Source organism: Penicillium samsonianum (genome assembly GCF_028829775.1).
Source record: "Penicillium samsonianum strain IBT 33392 chromosome Unknown utg000004l_segment0_segment0, whole genome shotgun sequence".
Taxonomy (NCBI): domain Eukaryota; kingdom Fungi; phylum Ascomycota; class Eurotiomycetes; order Eurotiales; family Aspergillaceae; genus Penicillium; species Penicillium samsonianum.
In genome coordinates, this window is record NW_026643262.1 from 2,676,852 (window position 1) to 2,695,098 (window position 18,247).

General features: G+C 49.6%; 9 protein-coding genes across 9 annotated transcripts; 6 read left to right on the forward strand and 3 right to left on the reverse strand.

The window, feature by feature from the left end:
- Nucleotides 1-13: 13 nt before the first annotated feature.
- Nucleotides 14-1,630, reverse strand: N7471_007943 (putative pre-mRNA splicing factor; the record flags this gene model as incomplete). Its single annotated transcript, XM_057280662.1, has 2 exons — nucleotides 14-1,500; nucleotides 1,552-1,630. 2 exons carry the CDS (start codon nucleotides 1,628-1,630, stop codon nucleotides 14-16), a joined length of 1,566 nt encoding a protein of 521 aa, XP_057134922.1.
- A 553-nt stretch (nucleotides 1,631-2,183) lies between these two features.
- Nucleotides 2,184-3,572, forward strand: ppmA (type 2C protein phosphatase PTC7; the record flags this gene model as incomplete). Its single annotated transcript, XM_057280663.1, has 1 exon — nucleotides 2,184-3,572. The coding sequence occupies one exon, from the start codon at nucleotides 2,184-2,186 to the stop codon at nucleotides 3,570-3,572; it is 1,389 nt and encodes a 462-aa protein (XP_057134923.1).
- Nucleotides 3,573-4,347: 775 nt separating this feature from the next.
- Nucleotides 4,348-6,471, reverse strand: N7471_007945 (uncharacterized protein; the record flags this gene model as incomplete). The annotated part of the gene is made up of 4 exons (XM_057280664.1): nucleotides 6,232-6,471; nucleotides 5,641-6,115; nucleotides 5,207-5,573; nucleotides 4,348-5,151 (listed from the first exon to the last, which is right to left on the reverse strand). The coding sequence occupies exons 1-4, from the start codon at nucleotides 6,350-6,352 to the stop codon at nucleotides 4,348-4,350; spliced, it is 1,767 nt and encodes a 588-aa protein (XP_057134924.1). The 5' UTR covers nucleotides 6,353-6,471.
- A 1,773-nt stretch (nucleotides 6,472-8,244) lies between these two features.
- Nucleotides 8,245-9,709, reverse strand: N7471_007946 (phosphatase PAP2 family protein; the record flags this gene model as incomplete). Its single annotated transcript, XM_057280665.1, has 3 exons — nucleotides 8,245-8,657; nucleotides 8,725-9,247; nucleotides 9,329-9,709. The coding sequence occupies 3 exons, from the start codon at nucleotides 9,707-9,709 to the stop codon at nucleotides 8,245-8,247; spliced, it is 1,317 nt and encodes a 438-aa protein (XP_057134925.1).
- A 1,054-nt stretch (nucleotides 9,710-10,763) lies between these two features.
- N7471_007947 (phosphosulfolactate synthase) lies at nucleotides 10,764-12,027 on the forward strand (the record flags this gene model as incomplete). Its single annotated transcript, XM_057280666.1, has 6 exons — nucleotides 10,764-10,994; nucleotides 11,048-11,085; nucleotides 11,144-11,181; nucleotides 11,240-11,319; nucleotides 11,391-11,473; nucleotides 11,535-12,027. The coding sequence occupies 6 exons, from the start codon at nucleotides 10,764-10,766 to the stop codon at nucleotides 12,025-12,027; spliced, it is 963 nt and encodes a 320-aa protein (XP_057134926.1).
- Nucleotides 12,028-12,557: 530 nt separating this feature from the next.
- Nucleotides 12,558-14,015, forward strand: N7471_007948 (putative C6 transcription factor; the record flags this gene model as incomplete). Its single annotated transcript, XM_057280667.1, has 1 exon — nucleotides 12,558-14,015. The coding sequence occupies one exon, from the start codon at nucleotides 12,558-12,560 to the stop codon at nucleotides 14,013-14,015; it is 1,458 nt and encodes a 485-aa protein (XP_057134927.1).
- Nucleotides 14,016-14,289: 274 nt separating this feature from the next.
- N7471_007949 (transcriptional regulator family TF) lies at nucleotides 14,290-14,604 on the forward strand (the record flags this gene model as incomplete). Its single annotated transcript, XM_057280668.1, has 1 exon — nucleotides 14,290-14,604. The coding sequence occupies one exon, from the start codon at nucleotides 14,290-14,292 to the stop codon at nucleotides 14,602-14,604; it is 315 nt and encodes a 104-aa protein (XP_057134928.1).
- An 875-nt stretch (nucleotides 14,605-15,479) lies between these two features.
- N7471_007950 (uncharacterized protein) lies at nucleotides 15,480-16,891 on the forward strand (the record flags this gene model as incomplete). The annotated part of the gene is made up of 6 exons (XM_057280669.1): nucleotides 15,480-15,637; nucleotides 15,687-15,837; nucleotides 15,921-16,127; nucleotides 16,180-16,230; nucleotides 16,255-16,451; nucleotides 16,504-16,891. Coding segments are annotated over 6 exons (1,152 nt in total), but the record flags the coding sequence as incomplete, so codon positions are not given.
- A 203-nt stretch (nucleotides 16,892-17,094) lies between these two features.
- Nucleotides 17,095-17,496, forward strand: N7471_007951 (uncharacterized protein; the record flags this gene model as incomplete). Its single annotated transcript, XM_057280670.1, has 2 exons — nucleotides 17,095-17,118; nucleotides 17,281-17,496. 2 exons carry the CDS (start codon nucleotides 17,095-17,097, stop codon nucleotides 17,494-17,496), a joined length of 240 nt encoding a protein of 79 aa, XP_057134930.1.
- Nucleotides 17,497-18,247: the final 751 nt, after the last annotated feature.

An 18,247-nucleotide genomic window follows, 5' to 3' on the forward strand; every position in this document is an offset into this window, starting at 1 on the left:
GTATGAACCTGAATCATTCAATCCCCCAAAGCTTCACCGTACGATCGTGACCGCAGCTAGCAATCCACTTTGCATCGTCACTGATATCCGTGCTGAGAACGTTGCCCGAGTGGCCGCTCAGCGACTTCACGAGGGACCAGTCATCCGCACTAAAGATGTTGACACTCTTATCAAATCCACTGCTCACAAAGAATGTGCCTGATTTCTTGGGCGAGGGCGCTTCCGCTGCTTTATCGGCAGCAGCTGGTGGAGCACCATCAATATCCATCCCGCCATCCGTAGAAGGCAAGAATGACGCAGCCTCTGCACCCTTGTACCAGCGGAGATCCGATACCACACTCTTATGGGCACCAATCCCGCCCGTCTCCTTCATCTGTCGCAAGTCCCAGCATTTGACCCAGCCATCACCGGAACCAGACAGCACCCGGTGGCCATCAACGCCCCAGTCCATACCGTAGATCTCGCGAATGTGACCGTCGAGGATCATCACGTTGCGCCCCGTCCGCAGATCCCAGATACGTCCGATGCTGTCGAATCCACCACTAGCCACGAGAGAGCCATCGTTGTTGAACGCCACTGTATAGACCTCTCGCGAATGGCCTTCTTGCAGGAGCAGCTCTGTTGCTGTTTCAATATCCCATAGCCGCCATGAGCTGTCGAAGGATGCCGATGCTGCATATCGACCCGAAGGGTGGAACTCGGTACGGCATACACGCCCCGAGTGACCAGATAACGTAGCCAGCGGCTTTTCTTGATCAAGAGCCCAGAGGTTGAGATTTCCTTCGCCGCCTCCGGAGATCAAATTGACAGTTGAGGGAGAGACATTCGAGCTGGGTAGAGTGGCACCGGGGAACCATGACAAGCCGCCCACTCGATCTGTATGCGCCTTGAAACTCGCTTTTTCTTCCAGGTTGGGCACGCTGAGCAATTTGATCCCACCGCTCCAGTTTCCAGCAGCAATTGTCTGCCCATCCGGCGCGAATCGACAAATGCTAACCGGACGATCGCCAGCAATCTGAGACCCGTAAAGATCAAATCCTTGTAGCTTCTCCTTGACGGCTTTGCGATGCTTGACATGCGTCCGAAGTGTAATTGTTGATTCGTCCTTGAGCCGGGCCACTCGAGCCTTTGCGCGCGGCAAAGAATAGCGCGCAATATCTTTCCGTGCCTCGAATAAATCTTGCCCGCCATCGGTGAAGAACTCTTCTTGTTGTTCCCCTTCTTCCTCGGCTTCTTCCATTTCTACCTCGACTCCGCCTTGTTGCTCCGCCATGTCGGTCAACAGTTCACGTAGACGATCGCGTCGCTCTGATGGCCCTTCGCCGAATAGCGTGATGGGCTCCCCAAGCTCTCGTAGTCGTGCGCGTACTCGTGTGTCATCCGTTGGAACCACCATCGCTGCTGCTCTCCGTTTTCGTTCGAATTGCGATAGAATGGCGGAGGCCCGCTCGGTTGGGATACCCCCTGCGGTAGAGGGCATATCGTAGTCTTGGTCCATAGCTGTGGGCTTATTAGTAGGCTTCAAATGATAGCGGTTCGAGAACCACTCACGAAGATCGGCATAGCTGATGCCCCCCATGTCTGTGTCTTCCGTCTCCTCGACATAAGCCTGTCGCGATGGGTGCATCATCTTGGGCAACTTAGAAGCTTATGCTTCTCCAGTGGATCAAAAAGGCAGATTAATATTTAATAAAGATTCGCGCTTGAATAAAAGAAAAGAATTGGGGTATCTGAGAAAAAGGTTGGCGGGAGAGAAGATGTTGCGGGCGGCAGAATAATTGATAGACTTTGGCGGTATAGCGTTGATGAGCATACAAGCTAACGTCGGATCGAATTGTATATATTTGATTTGAATGCAACTACATATGGGAACAATCTCTGAACCTATTCTCTTGTTTTCCAAGGTTCTTCCTACACCAAGTCTAACCCCATAACTAACTAGTTACGGCTTAACAATTTTTGCCTGATAAACCAGGCATCAAAATAAAAAATCAATGACGCCAGGCGGTCGGGCGATAAGGGCGGGTACTGCCTTATCCGTTGAGATTCATTCAGCTCCTTAATTTTTGGCTTTTTGAATTCTTTCTTTATACCTCTTGTTCCTTTCCTTTTATTCCTCTCACTCCTGTATTGGAGGCTCATTCTTCACGCGGGAACTATAGATAAGCCCCCAGAGACCTGCGATGATCCCGCCAAGTATTTCGTGTAGAGCCCGCAGTTCGGCCTGCAGTAGCCTACAAGCCATCGTCCGAGATGGCGTCTACTCAATCTCCACCAATCCGAGCACATACACTCCCTCGCTGTTCAAAATTCAACATGCGCGCTTCTCATCCCACACCGCAAGAGTCAGACCAGACACCCGTCTAAGCCTGAACCTAACCCGCCAACCCTCCCGGCGGGCCTTTCACTCAACCCCAACAACCCACTTCGAAAAATCCTCCCCCTCAAAACTCTCCTACCGTGTCGCCGTCTCCTCCTCCGGCAAAGGCCGCCGCTTCCACCCCATCAAAAATGCATACAACTTCAACCCCACCGCAGACGCCCTAGGCGTCTCAAAGGACAAGAACGCCGTCAGCCGTCGCCGCAACCGTCCAGACTCCGGCGAAGACGCCTTCTTCGTAACCCGCATCGGAAACCGCATCTCAGGCCACCAAGATACAAATGCCGAAGCAGTTGCCTTCGGCGTCGCAGACGGCGTAGGCGGCTGGACAGAATCCCGCGTCGACCCGGCTGACTTCTCCCACGGCTTGTGCAACTACATGGCACACACCGCGCAGACATGGCACGAGCCTGCCGAGTGCTTGCGCTCTAAATACCTCCTGCAGGCTGGGTACGATCAGGTCGTGGCGGATTCGACGATCCGCGCAGGTGGGAGTACAGCCTCTGTTGGCGTTGCGTTGCCGGATGGACGGGTCGAATTGGCCAATTTGGGTGATTCTGGCTCGGTTTTGTTGAGGAGGGCGGCGGTTCATCATTACTCTATTCCCCAGACGCATGGTTTCAACACCCCGTTCCAGCTTAGCGTGATCCCGCCCCGTATGCGCGCCCAGGCGTCTGTCTTTGGCGGGGCCTTTTTGGAGGATTTCCCCAGTGATGCGTCGGTCACAAATGTGCAGATGCAGCATGGCGATGTGCTCATTGTTGCTACCGATGGCGTTTTTGATAATCTCAATAACCAGGATATCCTCAAGCTCGTCACGAGCCGTATGGTTATGACTGGGGCGTGGACGGCTACGGAGTCTGGCGTTGGGGTCTCGGAGAACCTGCGTGCGCTGGCTGCGCCGGGTGGATTGGCTGATGCTCTTCCTACTCCGCCGGGCTCGCCACTTTCCAAGGACCCGGCTAATACTGAGTCCGGGCCTGAGGATGGAGTCACATTGCAGTCTGTTCTCGCGGCGACGATTGCTGGCGAGGCGAAAATCGCTAGTGTCGACTATCGCCGCGATGGGCCCTTTGCTAAGGAGGCTCAGCGCTACTACCCCGGTGACTATTACCGCGGCGGGAAAGTTGATGATATCTGCGTTGTGGTTGTCATTGCTGTCGATGATAGCGTTGCTGCGGGTGAGGCATGAGTGATTTGGACAGGAAATCTGGTTCATCGATCCGGCGTCATACTGTGATTTTTTTCCGTTTGTTTTTAAGCATGATGTATACCTGCATGCATATTTAGAAGGCGCGGGGATTTTTGATTTTGCAAAGTGCCAGGCATATAAGCATTCTATGCTTCCCCGTCGATACATCGACTACATTAAATAAAGATTTTTTTAGACATAACCCCAATGACATAACCCCAATTGCATGGATATCGACTTTCTAAAGCGTCTTACCAACATTACGTTCTACTATTTACTGATTTTCTGAACAGCTATTAAGGATCCTTGTATTCAAGAGCTCAATACATGCAGTGAAGAAGACATAGCCTCTCCATTACGTACCCTTGGGGACCTTTCTGTTCATTTTCCACATCATAAACAACCTTCTCTCCGATACTCTGGGCCCGATTTGGTACACAACCGGCTCGATATCGAAGAGATCATTGGCGTGCAACCTCTAGGGAAGATCCAGAGCCAGGTAACTCCCATGCTCCATGGCAAGGACACAGGCCAATGTGCAGAAACCGACTCAAAAAAGAACAATCACATTTTCAATTGATTCAAAGAAGCCTTGCTGGTTGGTCCAGCCCCGTATCCCAGTATTGCATTGGCAGGTGACAAAAAGATAAAAAAAAGGAAACAAACCGGCGGAACCGCGTAGATTGAAACAGAGACAAAGAAGAGAACATGAATGAGAGCGCAAATGAATAAGAGTAAGAAAACAGACATCGCAGAGTCGTGATTCTTAGACCACTTAAGCAGCAGCCTCGGCGGACTTCTCCTCGGACTTCTCCTCGGTGGGCTCCTCAACTGCCTTCTCCTCAGGCTTTTCTTCCGTCTCAGGCTCAGGGGCTTTCTCATCCGCGTCGGGCATTGGGGAATCAACATCCTTAGTCGACTTGGACTCGGGCTCCTTTTCCTCTTCTGTCTCCAGCTTGGGGGTTTCAATGCCATCCTCCTCCTTGGATCCGTTAGCGGCGGGCTTCTCATCCTTGTCCGCCGGGCCGGGAGTGTCCGCGTCCAGGATGTTCTTCCAGCTAGACAAGATGTTCATGGCACGGTGACGGAAGTTGAACTCCTCGTCCCGGGGGATTGAGTTGAGCTTGACAATCATCTTAAGGACCTTGTTAATTTTGGTCGAACGAATGATCGATACCTCCAAGTCTGAATGTTTCTCCAACTTGTCAAAGTAGCTGGCCATGCTAGCCATTTCATCTTCCTTGGGGGGTTGGTCACGGGAAATGAAACCCTTCTGGAGTTTGTGACGGAGGAACAAAACTGTAAGGTATAAGCTGGCCTGATCGGTGTCGTCTGGGGAGATGGGGGTTCGCGTACTCTCTTTCTCCTTCTTCTTTCTCAGTTCCTCTGGGTCAATCGGCTTCTCGGATTCCTTAGCATCGGCACTGTCACCTTCGTCGCCGGGAGCGGGAGCTGCCTTGCCCTTCTTGGCAGGTGCTTTCTTGGTCTTGCTGGCGGGGGTCTTCTTTCCAGTGTCCTCGGCGGGAGCCTTGGGGGTGGTCAACTTCAGCTTGGTGTTGGACTTGGGAGTTTTAGCGGGCTATAATTTTGTGAGATGAGCGAGATCAACATTACAATGATCCTGTAACACGTACCTTTTCCGCCTCAGCATCGGTCTCAGCATCCTTCTTGCGCTTCTTAGAAGGAGCCTTGGACTTCTTGGAGTCATCCACATCCTCCATTTCAACATCAGTCTCAGCACCCTTGCTCTTGCGCTTGCCCTTCTTAGCCTCCTTTGCGGCCTTGGCAGCTGCCTTCTCCGCCTCCTGGGCTTCAAACTCGGCCTCTTCTTGGTCAATAGCTGCCTGGTGGTCGTTCAGGAGCTTCTTGAAGTACTGAAGGTTGTGGCCCTCGGATGCAACCTTGTAGGCATTGACGAGGGACTTGGATTTATTCTTCTCGGAGATATTTTTGCACTCGGCAGGGTCGAGGGGAGTCAGGTTGGTATTGGGAACCCAGGCGCTGTCAAAAAAAATAGTCAGTAGGAAGTTCGCGTCTGGCGTAGAGGCTGCGCGGATGGTCGACTCACAATTCATTGGTATCGAAGAACATGACGGGGAAGGTGCGCTCATGGGCGCGTCTGCCATCGTCACCGTACTCGCCTTTGTAGGATCCATCCTTTTGCATGGCGGTAACTGGACGGGTTTCAAGCAGGCTGGGAGGCAGAATGCCCTCGTCACAGATGATAGCAGGCCAGGGCGCATAACTGCGAAGGCGGGCAAGATAGGTTTGGCCTGGCTTAGCGTCCAGGTGGGTGATGCGACTCTGAGACTTCTTGCGACTCAGTTTCTGAGTGGCACCAGTGGAGGTGCGGCGATCCTTGGAGGACTTCTTCGCTGAGGCAGGGGTTCCGTTGGCCTCCGCGGGCGCAGCGGCCTCTGCATCGACAGGTGCAGCTTCGGCGGCTTCACCATCGGCCTTGGCCTCAGGAGCCTCGTCAGAGGAAGCAGGCTTATCAGCCTCAGCTTCAGCGTCCGTCTTCTTGTCGGTCGCAGCTTCAGTCTCTTGAAGAAACAGTGGGTTAGTGGTGTCGTACAGAAACAGGATGTCCCGACCGGTGGACAGCGTTGAGAAATGGAGGCGCAAAACGATTAATTGGTATCAATCAGTCCATGCTTACCGGCAGGCTTGTCTTCCGACATAGTCACATCCTCAGACTTCTTCTCGGAGTCAGTGGGTTGCTCAGTAGCGCGCTCGGGCTGATCGCCCTCGAGCGCGGAGACAGGTGTTTCATCAGCCATAATGGCAAGCTGGGATGAGATAAGTTAGAATTCACTAGGCGATTGGGTATATTGGAGCTGGGATAGGTGGTGGGAGAAGCTTCCAGGGGAGGGTAGCAGGAGATGTGGAGAAGAAAGAGAGTCGCGAAAGGCGCGGGAACTTCAAGACGCGTCTGAGAACGGAAGACCCCAATGACGCCACAACTTTCAAATCACCACACAACAAGAACAAAGCCGTCAATTGGAAATGAGGAGGATTGCTTGTTTCGCTTTTCAGACTTGAACAGCCTTGGGGTATTTGAACTGACAAAGGAAGAGGGTTGCACAATGCGCATAGGGGTAGAGATATCTTTGAATAGCTACCTCTTTGAAGTTTGTCAACAGACAATAGGTGCAATAGGCGCTTCACAGCTGGAGCATCAATTGATGTATCCAAGATGCCAATACGGAGTATCGATTGTCAACTCCAAATAAGTGTGAAGTGGATGGTGTGAAGGGGAAATGACGAGTGACGAGTGACGGCTGATAGGATTGCCTATCAGGGGTCGTGGGCAGGCTGATATCCCAACTTTTGACGTAAAGCGAAGGAACGATCGTTATCCTTTCTGACCTCCTCTGATATCTCGCTGGCAGATTGATAGCATATAGCATACAGCAGCTGAAAAGAGTCCACGGACGTCTCTCTTGCTGTATGCCTTCACAACCACCGTCTGGACAACACGGTGCAAGAGTAATTGGCGATTGACATGCGAGATTCAATTTGCTTTTCTTTGAAGAGTATATTCCAGTCTCTCATTCATTCACAGTTGGGATATAATACCGCCTTGTGAAGTGCCAAGAGACGTCTTGTATACTTCGAACTATCGCCGCAGTATTCGGGGCATGGCTGGGCACGTGCGGATGAGCCTCTCTTTCAAGTTAACCGCAAATTCATCGATTCAAACCAGCCTGGCCACAATGTAAGAAAAGTGACGTGTTTCTTTTGTTATAGCCACACGATAACAGTTTGCAGAGCTTGTGTATTCGTGTTGGGTACGGTTCAATCACGGCCTCCCGTCGCAAGCAGTCCCAAGCTCTTCGCGAGCTCTTCGCAAGCAGTCGCAATTCGCTACAGCGATAGAGTCACAGTATAGATCGAGGTAGGCCACCAGTGTTGAGTGTGTGTTGAATGTTTTTGAAAAGTGATGTGCAACCACCTGTGAGCAGATCGTGAAATCAGGGTCATCCAGGGAGCTTGCGACTCTGTACTTAGACGTGATCCTCATGTTATTAACTCGCGGTTTGCCCATGTCGACGGCGACAACGATGTAATACGTGATCGAGCACAATGTAATAAGTATTGGATGGTTGATTTGAATGAGGGTGGGCGAATACGAGGGACAAATGAATTAAGTCAAGCGTGTTGATTTCTTCGTGAACGCATCTAAACTTCTATGCCTCAAGTAACCCCCCCCCCCCCCCCCCCCACCAAGTTGATGCGAATTCATGTCTTTTTCTGATCTGCCTTTTCCAGGGGTATTTGTATTTTGGATCTGAAAGAGATATTATATGAAGTTTGCGTTGTAATGCTCAGGTTGTCTTTGTATGTATAGTGATAGTTATGCCATACAAAGGAAGTATTTGGACTTTCTTCCAATGTTAACTTTTCAGGCTCTTCCGGCAAACAAAGAATGTTTGTTGCATAAACATATTAATCGGTGGCTAATTAGGTATGGGGGAGGATATCAGGGTACGAGTGTTGAATGGTCAATCCCACAGAGAGAAGGTAACAATAACCAGGAGGTCCATATACACAGATTATAAACCAGACCAGGCGGTTTGGTGGGGTTTCATACAGGGTATCAAGTTCTAAAACAAAGACGCCGAATCCAAATTCGAATCAACTATGAAATGCCAAACCCTGGTGAGTGGACTCAGATCCCAGCATGTTCTGACGCACTTTCACTCGGGAAATCCTCTTCAGGGACATCGAGAAGTGACGGTTCGGGCTTATGAATCCGGACAAGGCAAAGGAAGTAGTCTTCCAAAGGCAACAGGTTGAGCACCACCCCATTGAAATACCACCCCAAGGCACATACAAATGCTCCCGCGACAGCATCCAGAATAAAATGGTTGGCTGTGGCAACAATGGCCACAAGGATGGTAAACGGATATAGGAAGCCGAGTATGGCACAAAAAAGGCGACACCATGACGGGAGGTTCAGTCTTAGGGCACGGGTCAGCCGAGTACGCAGGATTGTGCGCCGGTGGTGCTGTGGCAAAGGGATTGTTATCAGTGTGAGGCCGATCATTAGAGAGTAGCCGAAATGCAAGGAGGGCATTGCCGCTGGTGACAGTTAGTCAAGGATTCATGGAGAGGATTCGGGCCAGATAACACTTGCCATATTGATTACAGAAGCGGTTTTCCGTCCAAACACTGCCTGATCCATTGATACCATGCACCGTGTCCACGAACCCATAGCTGCGGGCTAGATCCGCCTCTTCACCATCCACGGTTGGGTCACTCAGTAGCCGAGGTGGCATGCAAGGCCAAAGAGTGAAAACCACAAATGCGAGAAGATTGCACAAGGCCAAAGTCCGCCGGCGCGCCTGGTATAGGAGAGGGCCTGCAGGTGACCCGCTCGCAGCACCCTTGGGGTCTCCGGGCTGAGCCTCATCGATACGATTCCGCACGGTAGTGTAGTAGTATAGCCAGACAAGAAACGCGATTGTCCCAGGAATGTGTATGAAGGAGTATATCCAATTGATCCAAGGCATGACAAGGGGGTGTCGAAGGAAGCGTCTTTGAATCAAGGTCTCGCAGAATATACCGAGATTCTCCTCCATCATGATTAGTTGCAGTGCATGTCTCCTCGCGACATCGAGGGTGCTACCCTTGAGAGTCACGGCGGTAAAGGCGCGACCGAGCTGGTACGTCTGCACAAATTATGAGCTATCGGTTTGTCCAAGACCGACGATAGGGAAGCAAATAGGAAGCAAAATAGCAAACCAACCTACCCAATAAACCAAAGCCCAATACCAACATTCCACCAAGAAAGGAAACTTCCGGAGCAACTGACTGAGCAAGCGGTCTTGGAACACAATATTATTCGGCGATGACACCTCACAATTCAACCCCAGGAGTCCAACCTGTCGCTTGTGCCATCTATCTTCCGGGTCTTGTGGTGGGTGGGACCGAGAGCCCAACAGGCCATCCTTTGCCGATTGGTTTGAGTACCCTGGCTCCAAAGAATCAAATGAAGCGGCTCGTCGAAGGTCGTTTGAGTTCCGTCGGCTGTAGCGCCGAGTCGAGGATGATCCGACAGAGCGGTTAATCCAGGTGCCTCCAAACAAGAGAGCAATAACCACCAGAGGCTCTATGACCATTCCAGCTCCCATGATGGGTACCAGACAGAGGAACCGGTACCTAGGTACTACCGTTTCTCAAAGGGGAAGGGAAATAAGAAGGGGCCCAATATATAAAGAAGTACATTAAGAATGAGGGGATTTGAATATGTAGATAACCGAGAGGAGTTTCAGGGCCATCTGGTTGTTTTCAAAATAGAAAAATTCCCAGGGCAGGTGCCAGGACCGCAAGGGCAGGGAGTCACCGGAATCAACTGCATATCTTTTTTTGCTTTTAATCGGGGCATACTCCATATATCAAACATCCAATGTATCAAAACCGAGTCCACAAGACTGGCTTTGTTCTTGGCAGAAGGGCCTGGCTGAATACAGTATCGTGGACATACATAGATAGAACTATAGTTATACATAACTTATACATGGACTTGTACACTTATACCTGGACACATGTGACATCTTGCCATATTCGCAAATATTAACCTTGGAATGGTGAAACCTTCCAAAGCTAAGATAAAATTGGTATTAGTATACCTACATATGTACATACCTAGGTAACTATGTAGGTATACGACTACCTCGGTACCTCCCCAGGTCTCTACTCTTTACTCTTTACTCTTTACTCTTTACTCTTTACTCTTTACTCTTTACTCTTTATTACATATTGTACATATACATATACATATGTATATGTATATAAAACATACAAAGCACATACATCGGATCTCCTGCCGATCTCCGAAACGCCTGCCAAACTTCGCCTTACAGAGTCTCCGGTATCCGAGCCCTAGTTAGTTGTTTTAGTATGTACATTTAGTATAGCACTAGTATGTATGGAGTATATATGTAACTATGGAGTATATGTATGGAGTATAATACTACATCTCTTTATTCTCCTACAGTTCCAATATGTAGTGCAATACTATTGTAATATACAATATCTCTCAAGTGATGTAATATTTGCTCGTTCCTACGTAATATCCTTGAAATTCGTATGAAGTATGTTTGACGTCGACCCTTCCCCAAACATACATAATTTGAATGTGAATTCTAGGTCGACTCAAACATTCGATCCAGCAACTGCCTAAATATGCTGTTTATTAATCCACTTATAACCGGGCGTGTAATGAACCGCACCTCATCACAACTTGCCATTGCTTTGTCGACCCCATCCAGACACTTTTCTGCCACGCCGAACATATATCAAGGAACCACTCTTCTGCAAGACAAGCAAAATGGCTTTGGCTTCGCGCGGTCAAACCCCAGACCTGTCAAGCCCAGAACTAAGGGAGTCACTGAGATCCGAGGCCCATACTACTCGGTAGGTACCATATAAGTCCTATCATCGTTTTCCGTGGACCTAACCTAAACCAGGTCATGGGCAAAAGATATCTCGCAGATATCCTCGAGACGTAATATTCCGAAATGTCCCAACTACTTAACCAAATGATATCTGACGACAGCTGATAGGATGGGCAACCATGTAGATGGTCTCAAGTTTGCCGGAGGTAAGTCCCAACAGGGCTTCGGTTCTCACCAGAAATGATAGCGCTGAGACGAACCCAGGTGCTTTTTCTCTCTTTCACGAGAAACAATTGCGGGAATTGGTCGATCTTGCCCACGAGCATGGCGTGTACATCTCAACGGTAAGAGTGTCTTGGACCAACAAATTAGCGCATTTGAAAGCATACTCTTGACACCGGGTTCCATTTTTCAGGGTGGATGGGCTGAGCATCTCCTCACACACCCCGATCCGAATATGGTATTTGACCGCTACTTGAAGAAATGCAAGGATCTCGGGTAAGTGCATCCCTAGCTCAAGGCAGGAGCCTGGAATATAAAATCTGACTAGTCAACATAGACTTGATGTCGTTGAACTGTCTTCCGGTTTTCTATCATTCCCAGAGGATGACTGGCTCCGTCTTATTGATAAAGTCCACTCATACAAATTGGAACCAAAGCCTGAATTGGGGATTCAATTTGGAGCCGGCGGAGACACACCTGCCTCGGGACTGGAAGCGATTGGGACCTCTGACCCTGGCAAATTGGTGAACTTGGGTCGTAGATTCCTCGACGCTGGTGTGAAGCGATTGATGATTGAGTCAGAAGGTATCACTGAAAACGTCAACTCCTGGCGGACTGATGTGGTGTCGAAGATCATGAAGGAGCTTCCTCCTGAGCGTGTCATGTTTGAAGCTGCAGATCCCAAAGTCTTTAATTGGTACGTCCGTGAGTTTGGTATTGATGTCAACCTCTTTGTGGATCACAGCCAGATTGTGCAGTTAGAATGCCTGCGGACTGGCATCTGGGGCACTGCCGACACCTGGGGCAAGATAGTGTCATTCCGGCCATGATATTCCGGGGAATTTGGACTTGAAGTACATGTATTCTCGTCATATCAATGTATCAATGCGTTTATCCGAGATTTTGAATCCAAGTTCATCTATATACAGCCCTGGAGGTGCTTGGGTGGGGATAAATATGCTTAGTCATGTAGTGGAGTCCGGGGAAAGCAGACGCCCGCACTTAGCGGCCTTTAGCATTATATTCGACCTCAGCAATGGCTTAAATCAATCCAAATCGCCCCCGGCTCGTTCGGTTCAGATACCTCACGCCTTGATGGTTATCACCGAAACCCCAGACGAGTGACCCGACCTATTCACCAAGCGCGAGCGCAAGCGCGGCCATCGGAATGCCTCGGGCCAGCACTACCCCGGGAACACGGCTCCGATGCCGACGAGCCTGCGACAGCTGTAAAAGGCGAAAGCAGAAATGCAACGGTGAACAACCGTGTACAATCTGTGTTCAGAGGCACAAGGAGTCGGAATGCCATTTCTCGGATCGGCCCGCACGCCTACTCAAGCCAGACGCCAAGGACTCAACAATGTTGCTCAGTGAGCGCATGGTAGCATCTCCACAGCGCGAAACGGCAATGGACCGCCTTTTGAACTCTCTCGAGGACCAAGGAATGAATATGGAACGCCAGGAAAAAGATGAGAAGGAAGGGACGGCTCCCGTGCCCAAAGTGGCACGACTTCTGCGCGACGGTCAGGGAAAGTTTATGTATATTGGTGATTCAGCGAGTTTGTCATTTTTACAGAGTCTGCGCCGCGTTGTTACGTCTTCCATTGGCCGATGTGAGTTCACCGAGGACAACTCACGACACTCGATGCTCGAGGCCTTTCAGAGCAACCCAAGCACTCAGCCCGGAGCTCTAGTTACGCCACCAAGCAACGATGAAGCCCAACGACTAGCTCGTCAATTTGTGCTTGCTACAAGCCCATTGCTTGACTTGTTTGATCTGGAAGAGTTCCACCCACGGCTAGCTAATTGGGTTGCAAACCCATCGGGTGACGAAGATACCGTTAGCTCTATCTTCTATCTTGTCCTTGCCATTGGAGCTCAGGTTTCCGATATTGATCAGACAGTAGCTGAACAATATTTTGGCAGCGGTCGTCAATTGGCGTTCTCGGCCTTTCAGGAAACCCCAAGTATATCCACCATTCAATCATACATTTTGGTTTCCATGTATATGCTCGGCGCATGCAGGCGCAATGGTGCATTTATGAATCTGGGGATTGCTCTACGTGCTGCATACGCGGTAGGAATCCACCGCAGGGATGCAAACGCGCTCTTTTGTGGGCGTGAGCGCCGAGCGAGGGAGCGAGTTTGGAAGAGTCTTCGGATGATGGATCTATTCCTTAGCGCCTCCCTAGGACGCCCTCCCGCAACTTCAGACTACGACTATGACATACGTGAAGATGCTCTTGTATCAGGAGAATCACAACACCATTTGACCCTAGATCAACAGCTTTCAGCTGCGGTGATTTCGCTTTGTCGAATATTCGAACGGATCTTGACCGATGTGTACATGAAGCAAGTCATATCGATAAATGTTGCAGAGACGATCTCGAACCAGCATCGGGCTTGGGTTCGAACTTTGCCAACAATCCTCAAAATGCAGACTGAGCGGCTCGAAAACAAATCCATGGAAAACAGCCTAGCCGCAGCTCATGTATTCGGGTCATATTACTGGTCGATTATCCTGTTGACACGGCCATTCCTTATATACCGTGTTGCCCAATACGTCAAGGGCAAACCCGATTCATCCTCCGAAGCTCGAAACGGTAGCTCCCGAATATCCTTGTTTGCCGATGCATGTGTCTATTCCGCACTCCGAGGTCTAGACGTAGTCGATGATCTCAGCCATTATACCTCCCTTCCACGTCGACTACCCTTCTTGATCAACTCCGTTTTCAACTCTGTCATCGTCCTCGGCGCTGCATTCTTCGCCGACTACGATAATCTCCTCCCCCTTAGAAGAAGGAATAAACAAAGCTGAACGGTTCTTAGGGCTATTTGTCCCGTACGATCCACACGCGTGCCGTTTCTTCCAGATTATCAAATACCTCCGCGCTGCTGTAACCGAATACGTTTCCCGGCGAAATCGACAATGGATGAATAGGCGCAGCAAACAGGTTGACCAGCTCTTCGGCCAAGTAGGCGGTGATGAGGATCGTAGCTCCCCGACCCCAGGAGCTCCACCTTTCCTTGGCCCAAGTGATGCTCACTCACCCGTATCTGCAACTGCACTATCCCCTACCTCCCCTGACAAAATGCCCGTTGAAGCTCCATCCTCCTACATCCCCTCCCAACCAACCCCTCAACCCCAACTTCCAACCGACCACGATGTTTGGGAAGCCCTGTGCAATGGCTCAGACCCCACCGCAGGGTTATCCTACGATGCAACCATTTCTGCGTTAACCACCTCGGGCATCCCGGTGGGCTGCTCTCCTGGCGGGACTATTCCTTCCGGCCCGCCCCCGGTGTCCGGCCCATCTCCGCTTTCTGACGTGATGTTCCCGGATAATGGTCTGCTGTATATGGCTGAGGATCTTCCAGTCTTTGGCATCTGGGGGGATGAGCCGTGATTACCCAGTGCTTCTCGGAAAACGAATTGTATCTCGAAGTTGAAGATTTGATGGAAAGCGGGTGTACCGGGGCAGATCTGGTGTCTTGTTATTGTTTCTGGGATGTCTATGATGGGATGACTCCCCCTGTTCTTTTTTTGTCCGTATAATTGGACGCGTTGATATATATATACCCCCAAGGGCGAATCGATTTATTCTTACGTGAATCCGTACAGAACAGAATGTACTGCCATGGCATTGGTCAGGTTCCAGGCGCACCAAATGACCAGATCGGGAAAGGTATGCATATGATATATCTATATCTTTTACCGCACATCTCCTATTTGATGGCATTCACATCAGCTTCTTTCTTTTATTTCTCTATTTTTTATCTTCTAGCCTTGGGTCCTCGAGTCCTTGCCACGATATCAACTGTCCACTTGGCGATCTTTACGATCATTCTAGGTCTGACTGTGATCATGCGGACTTTCACAAACAAAAGAGCCAATCTACCTCCAGGACCGAGAGGCAAATTCTTGATTGGCAATTTGTTCGACCTTCCCTCGTCAGGAACACAGGAATGGCTGCATTGGCTGAAGCACAAAAAATCTCTACGGTGCTATTTTGTCTAGTTCTGGTCCGTTTAACAAAAGCTAAGCCTCACAGGTCCCATCAGCTCCGTCACCGTCCTTGGCAAGACCCTCGTTATCATCAATGATCGAGACCTGGCTTTTCAAATCTTAGAAAAGAATTCCGTAAAGCATTACTCGTGACTGCACCTCGTCTTTGCCGATGAAACTGTACGTTTGAGCTTCAAGCATACCTCTTTCTCGGTATATTCTGACTGAAACGGCATCCAAAGAGCTGGATGAAACAAGTTACCACCAAGTCAAGACAACACGCCGCTTCTTCGAGCCTATCGTCGCGCAATCACCAGAGTCATCGGAACGCGAGAATCTGCGGCCAAATTTAATGGTCTCCTCGAATTGGAGGCGAGACGGTTTGCATGCCGTGTTCTACACATGCCGGAGGAGTTCCTCGATCATAACAGGACGTGAGTTTTTGGTCCTATCTTTTGGAGATCATTACTTACTCGGATATAGCGCTTCTGGTGCTTTTATTCTGACCGTTACATACGGCTATCACATTGAGCCTCGTGGTGAAGACCCCTTGGTACGCCTAGCCAATCTTGCGGTAAAGCAGTTCTCCGAAGCCGCCGTGCCTGGGCGTGGCTGGCTGATTTCATTCCGGCGTGTAGGTTTCTTCCCTTATGTCTCTTTGGTTGAGCTGTGTATTACTGATCCCCTCTTTATACAGTGAGATATGTCCCAGAATAGATGCCCGGAGCAAATTTCCAACGAGTTGCCAAAGAGCACGTCCAAACCCTCCCGAGATTCGTGGAGAGCCCCCTTGCATTCACCAAGTCTCAAATGGACCGGAGAAAGGATAGACAGTGCTTTGTTTCGACGCTTCTCAGACAAGGCGAAGATGAAGAAATCGTCAAATGGTCAGCAGCGGCAATGTATGGCGGTGCAGGCGATACGGTATGGTCTAACGACTCTCATATGCTTACTTCCACCCAACTATACAAAACAGACTACTGCAGTTCTAGAGGACTTTTTTCTGGCAATGATGCTGTTCCCGAATGTTCAACGCAAAGCTTAAGCCGAGATAGATGAGCTGTTCGGCAAACCTGCTTTGCCATCGGCGACCGATCGGGAAAAGCTGCCCTATGTGAGTGACATGGTCAAGGAAGCTATCAGATGGCATACTATCGCTCCTATGGGAATTCCTCACCGAATGGACGAAGACGATATCATCAATGGCTATTTGATTCCCAAAAATGCAATCATTGTACCAAATAAATGGTATTCTTATCCATATCTATGTACCACCTTTGCTATGCTAACGTATATCTAGGTCATTCAACAATGACCCGACGATATATCGCAGCCCCCGGGATTTCCAACCCGAACGGTTCCTTTCCGAGCCATGTGCTCTTGAGCCGGGAGATGTGAGCTTCGGCTTCGGTCGCAGAATATGCCCTAGGCGTTTGATTGCTGAAACCTCAATCTTCCTCACCATTGCACACACCCTGGCCGTCTTTGACATCATAAGGCCCCCAAAAAATGGCAAGGAAATCGAGCCCACTGTCTATTCCACACCAGGCCTTCTAAGCCGTCTTGTTCCCTTTATTGCGGCTATAACTCCACGAAGTCAGAAGCATGAACAACTCATAGTTGATTTCGAGAAAACACATCCTTTTGAAACAGGCGATTCCGAGGTCTTGGTAGTTGTCTATCATTGACTAAATAGGGAAATTGGTACGCTGATACAAAAGTGGATTCGAGAGAGACTTGATCGTCACCTTGAGTGTGCCTGTGATATGTGACACTTTCCAAACATGAACCTCCTTACTTCACTAATCCTACCAGATCCTGGACAGAATATGCAATCCTCGAGTTCAAATGGCTCCAAGCTTCTGGAATGACGTGATGTCCCTCCTCCAGCATGGCTCCTCTCCAGCCCCGGATAGTATACCACGATCACCCACGACTCTATTATCGGTTTCAAGTTTCCCAGAATACCTCCACCACCCACACTCCCATCTCGCCGACATCACCGCAGCATATATAAAGCTCCGAGAAGACGCACAGAGCATCTACCCGTATCTAGACCAGCCCACTGAACTAACAGGCCTATCATCCCCGGCCCGGTCGACGGTCGCGCCATCAAGCAGCATACACCGTGGTCATTGCTTTAGCACTTCTTCTAAACACTATTCTCCGTGCATTGGATTCAGAAAATGCCATTCTCACCGAGGAGTCGACCTTCTTTTGCGAGCGAATTATCAACGAGGCTGAGTTGGCTTCCTGCTATCGCCCGATTGGTGCTGCTTATGTTGTGCCGTGATTGGTCGTTGCCCTGGGCACTGCAGAAGCTCCACAGCAGCTGGCCCGTATCGAGGCCACATTGACGGATTACCAGACTGACTTTGGGAGCTTTGAATGGAGGGAACTTGCTACGTGGCTCAGGGCTGTATTTCACAGCCCACCGCGTACTGGAAACCCTAATATCCAGCAATGTAGATATTCTAGCTTTATGGGTTCCGGGAGATTGTATGACCCAGCTTCAGGCTATATTCGGACTGTGTTTATAATCGGATTGTAATTAAACCAAATCCGTCTGAGTGGGATCACTGATGCTTCATAAATATTGCATTTGATGCCTATACCACGCATACGTTATCTGAGACTGAGAGGCAAGAGAGAAAGGAAATGGCCTTTTTTTGAGTCATGATATACCCCATTTATGTTCACATTACTGGGATTGTTCGATCTGGGTAGTGGTGCCTAGAAATATTTAATTCATGGAAGTAGACCAGGCTAATGCCGACAACTCCATGGATTATGTATGAGCTGGTAACAAGGGAGAGAACAGGAGCAAAAAAAGTAACCATCCAAACGACACAAAAGAAAAGGGAGAAAGAGAGGGCATCCACACAACAAGCATCACCATAGACAGATTTACATGACAATAGGTTAGAGACAATGGAAGATGCAGGATATGAGAGGCATAATCAGATCTGTCACAGAGCACAGGAAAGGAAAGGAATATGGATAGCTCGCTAAGTGCGGAGTTTTGCAAGGGGAAAAGAGGAAGA